The sequence below is a fragment of the Galleria mellonella genome, unplaced genomic scaffold, assembly GCF_026898425.1.
Source record: "Galleria mellonella isolate WM207_F2 unplaced genomic scaffold, CSIRO_AGI_GalMel_v1 utg35, whole genome shotgun sequence".
NCBI lineage: Eukaryota > Metazoa > Arthropoda > Insecta > Lepidoptera > Pyralidae > Galleria > Galleria mellonella.
In genome coordinates this window covers 2,471,646-2,492,883 of record NW_026442082.1, presented here as the reverse complement: position 1 = coordinate 2,492,883, position 21,238 = coordinate 2,471,646, and the positions used below count along the sequence as shown (strand labels likewise).

At 32.6% G+C, this 21,238-nt stretch overlaps 2 protein-coding genes across 2 annotated transcripts in view; one reads left to right on the top strand and one right to left on the bottom strand.

Annotated features, from left to right (window-relative positions):
* LOC113514509 (uncharacterized) overlaps positions 1-521 on the bottom strand; it is a 37,522-nt gene extending 37,001 nt beyond the window's left edge. The window contains exon 1 of the mRNA XM_031908257.2: positions 53-521. Coding sequence (XP_031764117.1) covers positions 53-386 — 334 coding nt within the window. The 5' untranslated portion in view covers positions 387-521. The remainder of the gene's footprint in view (positions 1-52) is intronic.
* Positions 1-21,238, top strand: part of LOC113514504 (uncharacterized) — a 408,650-nt gene that overhangs the window by 355,524 nt on the left and 31,888 nt on the right. The gene's annotated exons all lie outside the window — the stretch shown is intronic.

Sequence of the window (21,238 nt, the reverse complement as noted above, 5' to 3'; positions counted from 1 at the left end):
ACTTTATGTTTAGTATTATAAAGAATAGAGAATTTTAATAATATTGACTGACCTTTAGCAGATCTGCCTTCAAAGACTTCTAAATCCAAAACATCACTTCTGTCTTGAGGTTTCGCCACCCTAAACGTGAAATCAGCCCAGTCAAAACTGAATGCGTGATTACTTAGAAATCTCGACAGTGGGCTTTCGTTGGATCTCGCCTGCCTCGTACCTAACGGCTCGATCGTGAATACATCAAACAGCTTCACCGACCTCTGTTGCCTCAAGTTTCTGAACATCTCCCTCGTCATATTTTCAATACACGTTGCATTGTCACTACAGCTCAGTTCTACCACAGCTGTTGCATGTCCAAGCATCAAAGCAATCAATAATAATAGGGCAGTCATTTTGAAACACTTCAATGTCTTTATCACAAACACTTATGCACACGTCGTCACCGATCCATTTGTGGGTCACAGCTCTATTATCAATACCACCCTCATTGGTGTTTAGTTCGTCAATGAGGATTTCCACTGACTGTTCATGATTTTTATCCGTCGTCACGCTGCGATGCTTCCGCCGGACCGCGTGTGCATTTTTTCCAACGCCATCACATGTGTACATATTCAATTTTATTTGCACTACACCACTTTTCTTTCCACTAGAACTGTACGCAATCAATAAGTTATCGTGCCACTCGTGTTTAAAGTATAATCTGCAATACAATAATTATTATTATGCTAAAGAAAAAAAAAACGCCTCGCAATACGCACTGTGCGCTATCATTAATAGGTTTGGAGAAAGATATTTTACTTTTAAATGTAGCGTTGGCAAAATTATCTTATGGTAATTAATTGGTTATTAATAAAATTTAAATTTGATATTAGTTAATTAAAAGTAAGCATAATAAAGGCTTCCAAAATTAATAACTAAATAGAGGAAAATTTTATGGTATCAAATGTTACACGATATTATACTCACCTACGCATAAAATTATTAAGAATGTGTATGATGCAAATATATATATATATATATATATATATATATATACATATATATATATATATATATATATATATATATATATATATATATATATAACAGAAATATTGTTATTTAAGGATCTTTAAGACTCAATTTTCAACTTTTGGAAAGAAATCTTCGCGCTTATCTTTCAGGCGTCCTTTACTACTCGTATATTTATAGTCTGTGGTAATTTATAACCATTAAAAATGCAATCTATTGAATGGTAGATATTTATCTTATAAGTAATAGTAGGTGCTCTTTCACAATAGTATATTTCGAGGCATGATCCCGAATATCCAAATGAGTAATGTTCTGCATTTAAACTATCAATATCCGAAGGAACCCAATATATATATATATATATATATATATATATATATATATATATATATATATATATATATATATATATATATATATATATATATATATATATATATATATATATATATATATATATATATATATATATATAACAGGTAAATAAATATATAAACAGATTTTAACTTAATATATAAAACTATTTTAACTTAAAATATAATTAAAACTACTTTCGTTTGAGTCTCCTATAAAGGATTTTATCATGAACATACAAGAGGTATATAAAAGGTTTTCAAGGAGAATTAATACCTGTTAAGTTTTTTTAAATACATCATAATAAATTGGCGAGTTCACTTATGCTATAGGTTCTGGTGGGGCTCCAATTAGAAATATTTTTTTAATAGGTGAGAATGTAACGGTAACTCCAACTGTGCTATCGGTATACGCTGGCGAACACCAGTGAGAGACGATAGGTGAGGATGAAAGCAACTCAGCTTATCGAAACGAATTCAACAAGAATAAACCACAATGCTTTCCAGGGAGAACTACATGGAGATCCACATAATAGGGTACGTTCTTAGCAACGAAACTGTTAGACCACACTACTAACGTTCTATTTCTCCTAAAGAGAAATATTAAGTGACAATAAAAGCAACTCACTTAGTCTATCATAAGGATTTTATCATGAACATACAAGAGGTATATAAAGGTTTTCAAGGAGAATCACAAGGAGGTCAAACTAATAGTTTGTTTCTAGCGAAGAGGCCACTAATACCTGTTACTAACATTCTCCTCTTCTAATTCTCGTTGTTATAATTACCAACTGATGTCGAGTCGTGGAATATATTTAAATATGGGGATAGCCTATCAAAAACGTACAAAAATATTTTACTGTACAAATTTCATAGTCAGAGTTTTCTAACTTTAATTACTCAATCTAAACTAAATTAAAATTATTTTGTTTGGCTACAGAATACACCACTTCATTTTCCTTATTTCAAACTTATTAATATAGGATAAATATTTAATTAAAAGTATACCAAATTAAAAAGTATATTAATATACTTTTATTTATGATTATATTTCATTATATTATATAGAAAATTAAATTACAGCGTATCGGATGCTTACAAGATAAATGCTTCACGCTCAACGCTTCTTCTATTTTATTATTTTACTATTATACGTTCAAGTAATTCTATTAGGTAATTCCATTGTAAAATCGACTTCTAAAAAGATGAAGGCCACTTTATTTTATTTTGTACTCGTGTATATGTAATGGAATATTTTTACTGATTTTTAACTGATTTTTATATTTTTTATTAAATTGAATAAGGGTTGGATATTAATTTTGTCGCAATTGAATCCGCTGTGCTTCTCTTGCGCAATTCTTGTTCTCTTGCTTGTCCTCTTCACGTTTCTACAGTTTGCGCATTGCGCGTGATTGCGCATTCCAAATTCAAACATTTAAATCTAATACACCTATAAATCATCTTGTTCTCTATTGTGTATATTATTCATTTCAAAATAAGAACATAAATATTTATCGATATTAATCAAGTAAAATGAAGTCACTGTTTATTTTTTTTTTAGGAATATAGTTGGCTAATCTGATTAGAATGAAAACTGAATTAGAATGAAATAATTTCCATGTAATTTCTTTCTATTGCAAAAAATTATTTGTTTGTTTCAAACCAATGATATTTTTTTATATATACTGGAAATGTTGTGGAATGCAGAAGAAAAAGAATTGAGAACCTGGAAAATATTTCATTCTAATTCAGTCTTTTCTAACAAAATTTGCTCTTAAAAGTATGTAAATAGCGACTTTATGTGACTTAATTAATATCAATAAATATTAATATTCTTATTTTGAAACTATTGTGCATTCACATTTAATATAGATTTCAATTTATAAAATAGAATTACTTATGAATTAATAGGCGGTAAAAGTACCTTATTTTTTTTCTCAAGTCCTTAATAGTCGACTTCTTCAATTCCTTTCCACGATCTTCAAGAAAGACCTTAAAGAGCTTAGAATGGTTTTAGGTTGTGTTGATAGGTAAAAAACAAATAAATAAAAGAAATCATTATAATAAAATATATAATTTCGGTTCGACAGATGAGTTATTTATTTATTTATTAGTATAAATATGTGTACATGGCGGACTTAATGCTAAAAGCATTCTCTCCCAGTCAACTATAGGGAAGTGTCAGAATACTCGAATGCGGTACTACTAATTATTGATATACATACATACTAAAATTACATATATAAACGAATAAATATATATTAATAACAAATATACTTACACATATATAACATATACTATATTATGCACGAAATAGAGAATAATATAAAGCACTTACGGTAGTGAAATTACGAGTTCGGAGGCATAACACCTTAGTCCTCAGGAACGGCAACGCCTGAAGAATATAATGGGCGTCACAGTGTATTCTGTGATGTCTGTATTGTAGTTCATTACTATACATAGTCGACGTTTACTACTTTCCATTAGGTAGATCTTAAAATTGTTTTACACACCAATTTCCATATTTTTTTTCTGACCTTACTTTGCAAAAGAAATGAAACGTTTGTTTTACTGCTGTGACACGCAACAGCGCCACCTCCGTGCCATTCGTGTATATATCCTGTATAATATATCGAGCAAGACGAATAGTAAACTAGGGAAATCCATAAAATACCCAATTATATAAACAAGAGAGTTCTGTGGAGTTCGATCCTCGATGACCAATGCGAAAAAAGCTTATGTCAAACTTTAATATCAAATATGAACCACATGATAATTCGACTACTGGACATGGGACTACATATAAGGAAATACAAGTACATTTAGCCTAGTATTTTTTTTATCGTCAATAATAGAATAGTAACCCCGTCTGCCCTATCGTTATACACTGGCGGGGCACCAGTGAGAGACGACTGATGAGGATGAAAAGGCAGATCAGTTACCTCATCGTGACAAATTCAACGATAAATTAAGCACGATGGTTTCCAGGGGGAACTGCATAGTCGACCTGAAAGGGTATATTGATAACAATGGGGACTAATCTCCCCATTACTAACAATCCCTTCCTTCCACCTAGTATTATTACGATATCTAACATTAAAATGGCTACATCAAATTTCATTGACTCTAATTTGAAAACTGGTGTAGGTTTCATTTACGATACAACATCCTAAAACCGAGTCCTAAGCAGAGCTTGTTTTTTCGCTAAAATACATCTATAAATATGTTTCAACTTGTTATGATATGGTTGAATAATAACAGTTATATTTTATGCTATTTTTATGACATAATATAATTATACCAAATACAAAGAATATTCTAAAAGTTATAGATACTCTTTAGGTTTACTCTTTTACTTTTTATTTGACTCTGGCAACTTATACTGCTGCACAAAAGTATATTGAAAATGGAACAATTGTATTTCGAATATTGTTTTAAAAATAATATTTTTTCTCAGAGATTTTGGCGGGAATTCATGCACAGTCTACGTTATTTAAGAGTCGGCACTGCCCTTATGTCAAAGAAACTAGAAAATTAATCTATGTAACCACCTAAATGCATCAACATACGAGTGATATAATAAATTAATATACATAGTATTGTCTAATTATTCAAAATATCGATATCGATAGATGTCATAAAAGATATACTTATTTTACGGTGTAAACTGTGTGTTTTTTAAATAATTGCTTGCATAGATTTTACACAAATATTTTTTTATAAGTAATACGCACCTCAGTTTTGTATCCCACTCGACATCGTAAATGTTGTAAAAATTACTAAAAATTAACACACACAAGGATTTTAGAATATTTATATATATTAGTTAATATTCCGTTGGTCCCTTAAACATTATGTTAAGAGTGATTTTAATGACATTATGAAAGAGTATCTTAATTATGGAAATCTGTTTATTCACGACCAACATTTTTAATTGGTTTATTGATTAAATAAAGAGAATAGAATGACTCGCAGATGAGGCATCGACAAGTGTTTTGGTAGCATGAAAAATTGTTTATGAAAATTACGGAATTTTATAATTATATCTTGATCAAGAACTCGGCAACGCGCGCGTAATACTTCTGGTATTGCAGGTGTTCATAGGCTACGGTAACCACTTACCATCAGGTGGGCCGTATGCTTGCTTGCTACCTCAGTGGTAAAAAAAAGAATTGGGTATTAGATCAGAAATACATTTTTATGAAACTTATTAAGGCAACAAATTAGCGACTCACAAATGAACGTCATAGAATGTACTGTGATGACCGTGCCTTATTTCTGATACATATGAAACGATGAAAAAAATAGTCTTTCAAGAGATTGATTTTAGGCTATACCTAACTTAGTCATAAACGATTTTAATTGCTTTATGTGCTTAATAAGAGTGGTATTTAAAGTTATTCGTACTGTATTACACTGTCATTATTGAAATGTTTTTATTATTTATACACGCGCCGGTTTTGAAATCATCTTTTAATTTTTAATACTATAAATCGTTTTTTATTTCATAAAATATCGCTGTCTGAATACCAAAGACAGGACAATATTTACGAATAACAATATTTGCTAGCAATATACCCAACCAGGTCGACCTGTTTTTTTTTTTACAACACAGGGGACAAACGAGCATGCGGCTCACCTGATGATAAGCCACTACCGCTGCCCATGATCACCCACAACACTGGCCTTTTAAAAAGGAATATGCTCTTTTTTTAAGGTTATGATGTCGTATCGGTTCGAAAATGCTGCTGCTGGAAGTTGATTCCAAAGAGTGGTTGTGCGTGGAACAAAGAAAGTGCCTTGAAAAACGCATGGTGGAAGATTGCCACTCATCCAGATGGTTGGAATGAAACTTTAGTATATGGCGGGTTGTACGGTGGTGAAAATCAGCAGCAGCTATCAATCCGAACAATTCCTCAGAGCACTCCCCAGGATAAATTCAATAGAAAATGCACAGAGATGCAATATCTCTACGCAGTTTCAGTGGATCGAGCTGGACAGTAAGGTGCTGAATGTCAATAATTAGAGCCGTCCGACTTTGAATGCGGTCTAACGGAAGGAGCTGGTACTGTGGCGCTCTCGCCCATAGATGAGAATAGTATTCCATATGTGGCCTGACTTGAGCTTTGCTTGTATGGATTTCAGAAAAAGAAAAAATTATGAAAAGACCATTTACAGACAGTACATCGTGATAACAAATACTAGATTTTAAGTTAATCCTTAGGAAAAACAACTGTGAAAACCGTATTCAATTTAGTAGTTTGTGCCGGAACAAACATACGTATAGGCAGCCAGATAGATAGATAGACAGATAGACGGATGGATAAAATTTCTTAAAAATATTGTATTGGCTTCGATTTATTCTTAATGTACAGATATCGTTTTATTACAATTTTATTAAATTAGTAAGAAAATAATATAAAATTTTGCTATAAAAACCAAGTAGAGTGTTGGATTTTGCACTGTATAATTGTGGTAGGTGGGTAGGCTGGATGATGTGACTCAAACTCCTCTATAATAAACTTATTATTTTTATTACAGGTTGCACGATACAGAACACGACATGTAATGTAATGTATCTATCCAATAAAAAAGGGCGGGAAAACAATCTCCCGCGTTACCAGTGTTGCCAACTTACAACTTAGTAAAAAAATGTTGGCTGGTATTAGCAACATACAGATGAATTCATCATGATGGGCTAACTGGCCTGTTTTCATTCTCATCTATCACCCTTCACTGGTGCTCCGCCAGCGTATCCCGTTAGCGCAGGCGGGGTTACCATACCATTTTCACCCATCAAAAAGAAAACACTCAGACACTGAACACTCACAAAGTGGGATTCGTCGGTTGACCTCTCGGTCGAACTTGGACTTACCTAATTGGACAAGTTGTCCCAGGTACATACACTCATACATGTCGGTTGCATGTATAAATGTGTATAAATAATAAAGACCGTGCAATAAAGTATAAGTATTAATAAAGTGAAATATTACATAATAGTCGATATAATAAAGTTCCATTACAAAATTGCAACACAAACAGTTTTAATACAATTATATGTATAATTAAAAAAAAAGGTGAAATTATTTAATTCCTGACCTTTAATTGTCTCTAGTCAATACAGACGTCACTCATTGAGTTCAACCTGTATGTTGGCAATACCACCCAAAATTTTTTTATTAATAAGTTGGCAACACTGGTAACGCGGGAGATTGTTTTCCCGCCCTTTTTTTATTGGACAAATACATTACATGTCGTGTTCTATATCGTGCAACCTGTAATAAAAATAATAAGTTTATTATAGAGGAGTTTGAGTCACATCATCCAGCCTACCCACCTACCAACAATTATACAGTGCAAAATCCAACACTCTATATGGTTTTTACAGCAAATTTTTATATTATTTTCTTACAAATTTAATAAAATTGTAATAAAGCGATATCTGTACATTAAGAATAAATCGAAGCCAATACAATATTTTTTAAAAATTTTCTCCATCCGTCTGTCTGTCAATCTATCTATCTGGCTGCCTATATGTATGTTTGTTCCGGCAAAAATTACTAAATTGAATACGGTTTTCACAGTTGTTTTTCCTAAGGATTAACTTAAAATCTAGTATTTGTTATCACGACGTACTGTCTATAAATGATTTATTTCATTGATTTTCCTTTTTCTGAAATCCACACAAGCTGAGTTCAAGTCAGGCTACATTTGGAATACTGTTCTTATCTATAAGCAGGAACGCCACAGTACCAACTCCTTCCGTTAGACCGCATTCAAAGTCGGGCGACTCGAATTATTGATAATCAGCGCCTTACTATCCGGCTCGATCCACTGAAACTGCGTAGAGATGTTGCATCTCTGTGCATCTTCTATCGAATTTATCCTGGGGAGTGCTCTGAGGAATTGTTCGGATTGATAGCTGCTGCTGATTTTCACCACCGTACAACCCGCCATATACTAAAGTTTCATTCCAACCATCTGGATGAGTGGCGATCTTCCACCGTGCGTTTTTCAAGACACTTTCTTTGTTCCACGCACAACCACTCTTTGGAGTCAACTTCCAGCAGCAGTATTTTCGAACCGATACGACATCATAACCTTAAAAAAAGAGCATATTCCTTTTTAAAAGGCCAGTGTTGTGGGTGATCATGGGCAGCGGTAGTGGCTTACCATCAGGTGAGACGCATGCTCGTTTGTCCCCTGTGTTGTAAAAAAAAAATACGTACAAAGTAGTGGGTAAAGAGCTAATAAAAATATATATGTAACCTAAAATGCTAGTATGTCAACAATGTATATAAATTATATTGTAACTAGGTGATTAGGAAGTCACACGAAACAGGAACGGAGACCATTCATGCGTAAGTATTCAAGTTGCTTGTTATTTACTTAAGTTATTTAGTTTCCTAGAATATAGAAGACTGAAGCAGATATGACTAACTGTTTACTGTTACATTAAAATATATTTAATTACTAAAAAAATTGTATTTTCATTTATTTTACAAATTATAATAAGTTGTTGTTTCAAGGAGTCTTGACGGTACTAAAGACAATAGCTTTTTCAATTTTTTTTTAATAAATAATGAAGTTTTTTTAGGCAACTGTTTACTATCAAACGGGCTGTATGCTTCTTTGCCACGTTCGTGTTATAAAAAAAGTAATGGATTAGAACTTGGACTTACCTCAGCTGATAGAAGGCGACTGCAAGTACGGGATCTATTATGAAAGTTGTTAAACACTATTACAAATTCCTCCCTTCTCCACCCACATGACCATATTAGCAGTCTATATGTGTTTTTCTGCACCCCGCCTGAATGCTTACGAATCGTAGGAAAGAAACTATTTTTTTTTATATTATCTAGGCCATATATAATAATAATACTATCCAATTATTAATCACAATTACTTCCTGACCCATAAAACATACCTGGAATTTTGTTGATAGATTCGCTCTCAGAAAATATTTGTGGAAGTTCCCACGGGAATTGGAAATATAATGGGTTCCGCACGAGCGAAGTCGCGATGTTTTCTTCTTATTAAGGCTTGAACAACAATCCTCCGTTCGAACATGATTGAATAAAAAATATATTTGAGATTGTTGTAGCTATTGGCCGTTATTATTACTTTTTTTTGCACAAGATTTGAATTTATATTTAGAAAAGAGCAACGTGACTGTTTTAAAAATATTCGACTGTGTTATTTTAGAAGACTTCAGCAGTGTTTTGGTTTGAAGGGTAGGATATGGCAGTGAATTTACAGGGTACAGAGGAATAACATCTGAGTCCTCAGAAATGGCGACGCATGAGGGGTATCATGGGCGAAACTGTATACTCTATTATGTTTATAGTACTGCTAATGTCTATAAGCAACGATTATCACTTTCCATCAGGTGGGCTGTCAGCTTGTTTGCCATTCTAAGTTGCATAAAAAAATTTATGCTGTCGATATGTAGCGGCTCCTTTTATTTATTTAATTATTAATATATATTCCTATATGTACAAGGCGAACTTAATTCTAAAAGCATTGTTTCCAAACCTTAGGGAAGAGTCAGAATAATCGAATGCGGTACTAGTAATAATTAATATACATATGTTCTAAAATATACATAAATAAACAAATAAATAAATATATATTTATAACAAATATACTTACGCATAATATGAGATATAATATATTATACGAGATAATGATAATAATAGATAGTACTTACTAATAATATATCCTGTCAGGTCAAACTCTGAACAATTCTTCTTGACAATTCTTATGATTAACTTTCAGCGAATGAATCAATGGGATAGAGAAGACAAGTCGGTTGGCTTGACTTCGTCCTCTCTTTCTATCCCCTATTTCTCTAACGTAAACCAATAAAACACTAATATACAAATATTACAAATGTGAAAGTGAGTTTGTTGATTTGTTACCCTATAGCAACTTAACTGCCTAACCAATTACTGTAATATTTAGTATACACGTACAATATGGGATAAAAAGGATATAGGCTATTTTATATTCCGGTCAGTAAACATATCCCGGTCACGTGGATGAAATCATGAATAATTTTAATTAATTTAATCTGCTCTGAAAAACTATATAAAAACTGAATATAATTTCCTCTTCATATTGAGTACTAACCGTGTAAGACCCAGCATAGAATAGGCCACCCCTTTCTTTCTCGTGGGTGTCGTAAGAGGCGACAAGGGGAGCCTATAGTGGAGGGATGGGCAGCAGTGGCCCTCTAAAAACATCACTAAAAGCTAAACTGCGGTCACCAACCCACTTGCCAAGCGTGGCAACTACTGGCAAAACCCTCTATTTGAGGGAAGCTATGTTTAACAGTGGTCAGTTAACGGTTGATGCAACATTGAGTACTAGATTTTTTACTGCTAAAGTTTTTTTTTTTTTTTTTTTTTATTAACACAACTAGCTCTGTTATTTTTTTTTTTATTAAGTAATTTTTAAAATAATAGAGCTAAAAGCTCGTAGAAAATAGTAACTGTCGGCGATAAATTAGGACAGTACTTTGTTACTAAGAGTACCGTGGGCGTAATAGTACATACCTACTGTAAGATACATATCAATCAATATTTATTGCAGTATCACAAAATACTATGTGCATTGTATTTTGTGATACTGCAATGAATATTGATTGATATGTATTATATAAAAGTGTATAAGATCTTATAATTATTTTATCACGCCCCGTAAGGTTATGACAATATAGGAAGAAAGACTTAGATTAATATTTGATTAATTACTTACATATAATATAGTGAAGGCATAAAAAATAATTATTAAAAACATGTATCATTCTACAACATAAATATTCTTTGACCGATATCGATGCATAATTAATTGCTGAATACATGTCGATCGTGTGGCTTGCTAATAATAATTGCAACCACAACAATAATGGCTCATTTGAAATTTCCGTTACATCCAGGAAATTGATGTAAAATATTTATCGTATGCGTTTGTATAAGTATTTAGAGATTGTAAATTTTATGAATAGAATTAAGAACGAAAAAAAAACATGAAATACGCATGTCAACACGAAATACGCATGTCAACATGAAAATTTACTTTACTTATACACGATTTGTGGCAGCAAACAGGATCCTGTTCAGCAAATAAAAAAGGTATTTCAGTGTATAACAAAATTAATATGGGACCAACGCGGAAGTAAACATTACTATCAAAATTGGTTCGAGATTGGCAAACATATAAATAATAAATAAATTAAATAAAAAAAAAAACAGTTTATTCTACTACTCCTGTAGTTTGACACGATCTCTTATATTATTATATTTAAGGCATCTATAGTTTATAATTTAAGAGTAATTGATTCTACAATAAATAATTTTTTATTTCATTACTTAACATGACTTTTGAAATTTTTATTAATAAACAATAATTATTAAAATGAATAAATAAATAAACTTCCAACATGTACATAAAAAAAGGTATAGATGAATTAAAAAAATAGAAGTTATGAAGATTTCTTATAACATGATATATTATTTACTAAGATTTTAATATACTATAAATAATTTTACATCCTCAGCAAATACTATGCAACTAGAAAATAGAAATTTTATTAATATAAAATATAATAAATTCAAAATTAATAATAATGGACGGATGAATAAATGGATATATGTTACTCTTTCACCCAAAAACTACTGAACGAATTTTGAACGAAATTTGGTAAACGGATAGGTTATATTTTTTTTAATACTACGAAATTAGCAAACAGGTATACAGCCTGTCTGATGTTAAACGGTCACTGTAGCCTATGGATGCCTGCAGCACTAGGACCCTGAAGAAACCTTAATATACCCTTTTTAAAGAACCCCATACTGTAGTCTCTAGGGAAAACCTCAGCAGGGAGCTCATTCTACTGCTAGAGCATTCGTTGAACCTAACTTAGCACGTAGGATACGTTATGTACTACTTCACGCGAGTGAAGCTGCGGTATACGCCTAGTAAATAAATATTTCTATCAGCTGTCTCAAACGAACAAAAAAACAAACTTTGCTAAGTTTGCGAACAGATGGCACTATGTAGTACGTCCAGTGTTAATAATTAAAAAAAAAAAAAGAAATGCAACCCAATTTACATGATCCAACCGTCAACCAAAATGCCGAATTTCTTCTAATTATGTTGGTAAGGAGAATAAAAATAATAAAATGAAGTCACTCGGCAAAGTGAAAGTATCGCTTGCGCAATAATGAAGCAAGTGGTGTTTTGTATTATGATCGGAGCATATCATCCGTCATTCTCTTCAGTCATCGTTTATAACAGAAGTAGATTTTGTTCAACAAAAAAGACTTCGGTCATGGTAAAACTTATTATATTTTAATTTTAAAATCAAACTAATGAACTGAATTTATAAAATTTCTCGAGGACCATTCTAAAAGTATACGTGTATACTGTCAGATAAAAAAAAAACATAAAATCAACAAATTTGAAACCTTTAAAAATTGTGAAAGAAAATGTCGGCAACGCGTACGTTCTCATATCTATATATATATATATATATATATAGATATGAGAACGTATAAAAAAATGATATCAACTAGCACGATTGCTTCCTAACTGCTGAATAGTTAGTCCATTATTGCACTATTCTACGAGAAAATGGTAAATACGCCATATATTAAATCTTCTTAATGTGTCCAATATAAAGTATGTACAATAATATTATATATTGTATATATATGTATGTATAATTTTGCAATACAATACAATACAGCGTCGTTTCAGAGAACGGAAGGAATTGATCCATAGTCATAAACCTTAATTATACGACACTAATTTAATTATAATTTGATTTATGTGTAATGTACTTTATAATTTAACTAGTTAGATATAAATTTAATTCACAGTTATATATTTAGATGTAACTAGCTTTTATCCGTGACTTCGTTAGCGTGACCGTTATATTTGTATGTTCATAGACCGGGACAAAAAGTCCTAAGACACCAAAAAGTGACAAACAGACACATTTTCAATTGTTTTTATACCGCAAACCAGCATGCTGTTCACTTGATGGTAAGTAACTATCGACATTCATGAGCACCCGAACAACACTGAATAAATTGCAGGTACACTGCTGGCCTTTTAAAAAGGAATAAGAAGTAATTTTCTTGAAGGTTACAATATCACATAGGTTCGGAAATACCGCTGTTGGGTATTGATTTCAAAGTGTGTTTGTGCGGGGAAGAAATTGCTTTGAAAAATGCATAGTGTAAGAAATTATACAAGGATAAGAATTACAGTTGTACAAAAATATATAATATGGTGTAATTACTATGTATATTACAGTTACCACTTTAATATGTTGTTCATTGGCGTCTTTGACGTTATTTGTGGTATAAATAATATAAGTAAAAAAAAATATGTATTATTAAATTACACGCAAAATGCATACACGTAAAATACATTATCTCAATGTTAGTTGTGGTCTAAGTAATTTTTAAACCACATACAAATGAATGGAAGATTGTAATAAATGTTCCACAGTTATTTAAATTGACTGTATATAATACATTTATAATAATAACAACTCATTAGGAAAAATTTATTGAAATTAAAGTAAACTAAGATAAGTCTACTACAATTTTTTTTTACAACACAGGAGGCAAATGAGCATGCGGCTCACCTGATGGTAAGTGACTACCGCCGCCCATGATCACCCACAACACCAACGGCAGAGCAGGTGTGCTACCGGCCTATTAATTATATTCCTATTTAAAGGAATATGATCTTTTCTTGAAGGTTATGCTGTTGTATCAATTCGGAAATACTGCTGCTGGAAGTTGATTCCAAAGAGTGGTTGTGCGTGGAAGAAAGTGCCTTGAAAAACGCACGGTGGAAGATCGCCACTCGTCCATGGTTGGAATGCAGTCTAACGGAAAGAGCTGGTACTCTAGCGCTCCTGCCCATAGGTGAGAACAGTATTTCATATGAGGCCTGACTTGAGCTTTATACAATTTCAAGCGGTGTTCATATTAGATACTGTTTCGTAGAAGTTTATCAGCATCATCACATCAGGCATTAATTGTCCACTGCTTAACATAGGCCTCCCCTAGATTGCTATAAGGAACTGGCTTGAGGCACTTGTATCCATTAACTCCTTGCAATGCATTTGAGGTGTTCTCTCTATCTAGTAGGGAGTCATCTTATACTGTCTTTGCCTTTACAGGGTGGCCCACTCAAAAACTTTTCTTCCCTATTAGTTTTCGGTTCTTCGAAATATGTGACCAGATCATTGTAACTTCAGCTTATTCAATCTTCGGGCTATATCGGTCACTTTGGTTTTTCGGATTTTATAACACAAAGAAACCCCGAGCATAGATTTCTCCATAGTATGCTAAGCTAATTCAAACTTCTGCATACGCCCAGCCCTGTAGAGCCCTGTTTCTGTTCCATAGACTGGAAACACGCACTGGTTAAATACCTTCATGTTTAAAGGCTGAAGTATTTTGGATGAGAAAGTGTAGCGTTGTTTTTCAAACGCTGCCTAATTGATTTAGATTCGTCGGTTCACCTCTCGGTAGAAGTTAGACTTACCAAGTCTGATAAGGTGTCCTCAATTATAACCGGTATAGGTGTAACGCTGCGTAGGCCTCCCATAGAGTGACAACTTCAAATTCATTGCAGGAAATCAATGGATGCAGGTGGCTCAAAATCATTTTTTATGACAGTCTATGGGAGAGACCTATGTTCAGAAGCAGATGAATAATGTGTAATATGATAAGGAAGATGATAGGTGTAACATGGACGTTAGACTTAATTTTAGTCTTGTCCATGAAATATAAAATTACAGGATATCATGGACGACACAGTATACTCTGTTATGGCCATAGTACTGCCCATATCTATAGGCGACGGTTACCACTTTTCACCAAGTAGATCAGTATTTGCCATACTAAGTAACATAAAAAAATAACTTATCGCATACACGATTCGCATTTACGGTAGCGGAATTAAACAAAATTCTAATTAACTAACCAGAAATAACTTTTTCTTTGATTAATACGTAATTTGGTCGATTAGTAGACGACCCCAATAATAATTATGATTCCTTCTTCTTCTTTATATTGTCGCTTACGACTATTTTACTTTTATAATATGCTAGAAACTAGACAGTTATTTTTTAGATAAAAGTTAAATTAGTAAACACATAAATGTCTAATATTTTTTTTTAATGGGTGAAAATGTAATGTCATTTTTTAATATATGATAATGAAATGGTAACCCCGCTTGCGCTATAGGTATACACTGGCGGGGCACCAGTGAGGGATGATAGGTGAAGATGAAGCAGGTCAGTTGGTCCATAGTGATGAATTCAATAATAAATCAATCACGTTTCCAGGGAAACCGCGAGGAGGTCGATTTGATGGAAATCTGATAGCAAATAGGCAATTAGACCCCATTACTAACAATCCCTTTCCCGCCTAAATGGAATGGTATCACCACCTACCTTATCAATATATGCTAGCGGGGTACTAATGGGGGATAATAACAGGTGAGGATGAAAGTAGGGTAGTTGGCTCATCATGACGAATTTATGAAAAATTAACTACGATGGTTTCCAGGAAGAACCGCGTGAAGGTCGACCTGATAAGGTATATTACCGGCAGTGGGGCTTTACTACCCCATTACTAACAATCCCTTTCACACCAAAGTCTAATATTTATTTATCTTTATGTGACGACGGTGCAAGAATATACTGTGTCAACACTCCTTTTAATAAAGCTTACAAAACATTAGTGTATGGGAAGGAAAATTCGAAACGCAACCTTATACTAAGCCGCCCGGTAAAGGTGGTTTAATACCCTCTGCTTGCGGGGAGACCCGTATCCGTTAGTCGGACATTAATGGAAGGTTGCGTAAGTGTTTGTTTATTTTTGACTAAAATATATAAAAATTAATTAAAGCAAAACTTAAAGAGTTATTTCTAAAGGGAACATATTGTACGAGTACATAATCTTCTTCATAATCACATAATACGACCCCTATCGTCGGGGGGAAAGGGATTGTTAGTGATGGGGTCTAATAGCCTCATTACTAGCAATACGAGTATACCCTTTCAGGTTGACCTCCACGCGGTTCCCCCTGGAAACCATCATGTTTAATTCTTGTCAAATTTATCATGGTGGGCCAACTAAACTGTATTTAGTCTTACCTATCATCTTCCACTGGTGCCTCGTTGGTGTATACCGATAGCGCGGGCGGGGTTACCAATCCATTTTCACCCATTAAAAAAAAACACGACCCCGGCCTCCCTAACCACTGCATTTTCTGATCAGTATCCTCTTCGCAACTGCAGTTTCCCTCCTTTCTTTTTCTCCATAAATCCATCCTCCCTTTCTTACCAACATTCAGTACTCACTCATCACATCCCTCTTCTTTTTCAACTATCTTTCCTCAATATCGTAGGTGGCGGATACTAGCAACAAATGCATTCCCATGAAAGATCAACGAGAGGCAGGCGATCGGTCGTACCACTTATAACCCTTGTGTAACATGAATTAAATCACATTAGGCCGACCTCAAATACTTAAGGTAAGAACAGGAAGATGATATATCTATGTTTAGCAGAGGGCAGTTAAAAACTGATAAGATAATGATACTAATAATAAGAAAAAAATACATAAAAAATACATCCGAATTGAGAACCTTCTTCTTTTTGAAATCGGTTGAAAATTAAGCGTAAACAGTGTGAAACCGCCCTAATAATGGCGTCACTATAAAACAGGTATCGTAACAATCAAACGTAACTTTCGATTTCTACAAATAGAGCATTAAATATCACATCGATATTCAATTCCTTTGTCAGCGTCGAAAAAAGTCTACAAATAAAAAAAAAAAACTGGAGCGTTTTTTGGCGGGCTTTCTACGGGCTATGGTTATTATGCCTCACTTTCACTCTCTATGAGCTTAGTTGTTGCATGTATGCGTTTGTCTCTTTCTATTACAAATAATGTTTTATTTTTTCTATTCGATTAACTTAACGGATACACAGTTTTGATGATTTTATTCTACTTAAATTTTAAGTAAGAGTATGAAATTAACGTATTATGTAGGCGAGTAGGTATCTATCTATTTTTTCGTCTTGATCTAGTTATACAACTGGTTTGTAGGTATGGCTTGTTTATTTTCAATCATTCATATTTATATGATATCTTATGCCAATTCTTTACCGATTAAAATGTTTTTTCTTGCAATCAATGTGCATTGATCTATTGATAAATATTATAGTAATTAAGGCCATTTAAATTTTATATCTGGAAATAAGTTTTAATTAAATAATATACTTTGTTATATTATTTAATTTAAATGATATAAATTATAAAAATTATAAAAATAAATTAAAAAAAAAGTATTAAGAATGAATGTAGATGGCTATAAGAGCAGAGGAAGACCTAAAAAGACATGGATGGATTGTGTGAGGGACGATATGGCCAGAATGGGAGTGAATGCGGAAATGACTGGGAATAGAAAAGAATGGAAGAGGAAAACATATTACGCCGATCCCAAATAATAATTGGAATAAGGGTAGGAAGATGATGATGATGAATCTTATATTATAAAATTTAAAAAAGAAACGAAACTTATATTAATTAGGCCTAGAATGTAATAAATGGAGTAATTTTTTTTAATGGTAACCTCACCTGTTGCTACTGTTCTCTGTAGTACTAAGTGTACTTTGCTGGAGCACCAGTGAGAGGTGATAGGTGAGGATAACAGCAAGCCAGTTAGGCCACAAATTTGACAATAATTAACCACGTTTTCAAATGGAGATAAATAGCACTATTGCTAGCAATATACTATATCAGGTCGACCTCACCGTGGTTCCCCCTGGAAACAATCTTGATTGGTTTATTCTTAGATTCGTCACGGTGGGCTAATTAACCTGCTTCCTCTTCACCTGTCATCCCTCACTGGTACTTCGTCAGTGTATACCAATAGCGCAGGTGGGGTTACTATTCCATTATCATGCATTAAAAAGTGCCATTTTTTAATGCATGATATGCAAGTTTTCAGAGAGAGTAGCGAGGTCAACTTGACTGGGTGGGTATATTGTTAGCAATGAAGCTGTTAGAACCCGTTACAAACTACTACTAACAATCCCTCCCCCCCCCCCTAGTTAAATGGGTTCCATAAATGTTTATAGTCTATTTCCTTATAATACAGGATACCCAAGCTCGATGATCAGGCGATTGATGCAATTATGTGGTGAAGAAAAAGTTCACCATTTTTTAGAAACTCTGAACCTATTATTTGTCTAATAAACTAAGGTTTTCACTAGCACCATCATATCAGCCGTTAACTGTCCACTGCTGAACATAAGTACCCCCCATAAGGAGGGGGGGGGGGTTACCAGTAGTTGCCACGTACTAATGTGTACTGATTAGATAATCCGCCGTTCTTGAAATAAGCAACTTATTTTAATAACAAGAATCAACAGCGAATTGGTACTTTCTAGTGTTTTAACCGACTTAAAAAGAGAAGTGGTTTAATAATTAGACTTTATATTTCAGCGCATGTTACGCGACTGATTCGAATGTATAATTTTGTGTCTTAGATTATATTTTGTGTTTATAAAGTGAAATCGTCGACTATTGCGAATGGCCATAATAACTATATCTAATATAACTTTATAAGAATTTATAATAAGAAAAAACTAATAACAATAATATTTTTTAAGTGTAATACTTTAATCTACACTACAAAATTCCTGTATAGAAAAACATACCTATATTAAAAAAAAATTACAGATATATCTGTCTTTCTTTAGTTCGTCATCATAAACGGGATTGTACCCATGAATCTTTATCAATTTACGTTAAAGGATTACCAAGAACAGTCTTAGTGAATCCTAGGTATCGAGTGTATAGGAATCGAAGAGATGTGATGTCAAAGGGAAACCTTTACACAAAATATCACTATAGTACAGTAAAGCAAACCTTTGAGGCTACATTCAGAGAGTCGATCAAAATGTTTACTAGTAACATACGAATATATGGCATATAAATCCAATGTAAACAGGCTACTGCTATATAAGTACAGAAAATTCACTGAGTATCCAACAAATCACCATTATTTAGGTAAACTATGATATTTTACCTGAATTATCTCAACGTTTCAACCATGTTACACCGGCCGTGGTCACGGATAGACTAATGTAGTGCTGTCATGTCTCTACTTCTGAGGCAGAAGTTTTTTCTTCTACCCGCATCACACAAATTGTGTCACGATATTGAGGGTTTCTGCAAACAACTATAAAGCATGCAGCGCGAAATCTTACCATTTAATACCAACAAAACATTTCTGTAATAACGTCTAGCTTACTCTTCTTAATATCTGTAAACAAGTCTTTTTTTTTCTGCTCTTCATGAGATGCCAGAATTCCCTGCGTGCGTTTTCTATCTGAGACATTAATACCTGTAATGGCATTCAATAACTGTAAAATGTACTTACTCCAATGTCAGCTTCGTTTAATAAATATATTATAATAGTGAAAATTGTATGACTCCTAATTGATTTATATATATTGTAACTATCGTTATTTTCAGGACAAATACACTAACATCTCTTCAAATTGTCACATTTATAATATTATTTATACAGACCGATTTATCAAAATTTCAATCTCTAATAATATGATATCTTTTTGTTTTATAAAAAAAAACAGAGTCACATAAACCACGGTGTAATTATTATACGAAAAAGTCGAGAGTAAACTATATACATATCGAAAATTATTATTAGAATTGCTAAAATATAAACTAAGAAAAAAAATATATACAAAAAATGCCCAAAATAAATTTTAAACACGTTAATGGCTAAAATAGATGTATGAAACATTTGGGTTTTTAATTAATAAGGAGAATTAACAATAAATATATATACTAAATAATTATAAACATAATTATATAAATAATTATATAATAAAATATAAATCCCATGACAAATATAGTATGAAATACACATTATGGTGATACAAATCATTAAGATGGCAATATAAAAGATTTTAGTTTTGACGAAAACTTTTCTAACCGGAGACCACGGTCAAAAACAATTTAGTATGGTAGATAAAAAAAAAGAAAAAAGTGGCCAGTTACGTTCATTCTTTTCTGGCCCTTATTATGAGATTAAAACTTTCAGTCCTAACACTCTCACCTGTTTGGTCGCTGCAAATAGAAAAGCAAACGTTTACTTCTCGCCGACGGCGTAAAACGCCCGTTGAACATTATTTTGCCGTCTGAAACCGTAAACGTGGAATTAGCTAAACATGAAATGACACTTATATTATTATAAAAAAAAAAAAAACTCATAGCTTCAAACATTTTTAACAAGGAGAAGGTTCTCAATTCGGTTGCATTTTTTATGATTGTTACTATAACTCTATTAGTTCGGAATTTTTTTAAAGCGGTTTAGTAGTTTCTTTTTTAAATCAAAATAACTGGTTTTGTAACAATTGAAGTCAGTTTTTTTATTATGGGACACAATCTTTAATTATCATTTGTTACCATAGCGTATTTAACGTTATGTTTTAGATATGTGAGGAAGGGCTCATAAAATAGGCCCTCTCTTTTAAGTTAATTGAAAATTTCACAATAATTCTTAGCTAATAGTTTACGTAACTACAGCTAAGAATAAAATAAATAAAAACTACCAAGTCTAAAAACTTACAATTTGGAAATTGTAAAACTTGACTAGACTACTAGACTTGGTAATTTTAAGCTGTGCTTAATAGTCAGTCAAGACAAATGATTTTATAAATATAAATAATAATATACAATCACTTCTGTTACAATTTTGTAACAATGTGTATGATATTCAATAACGAAGCAATATAATTTATTATA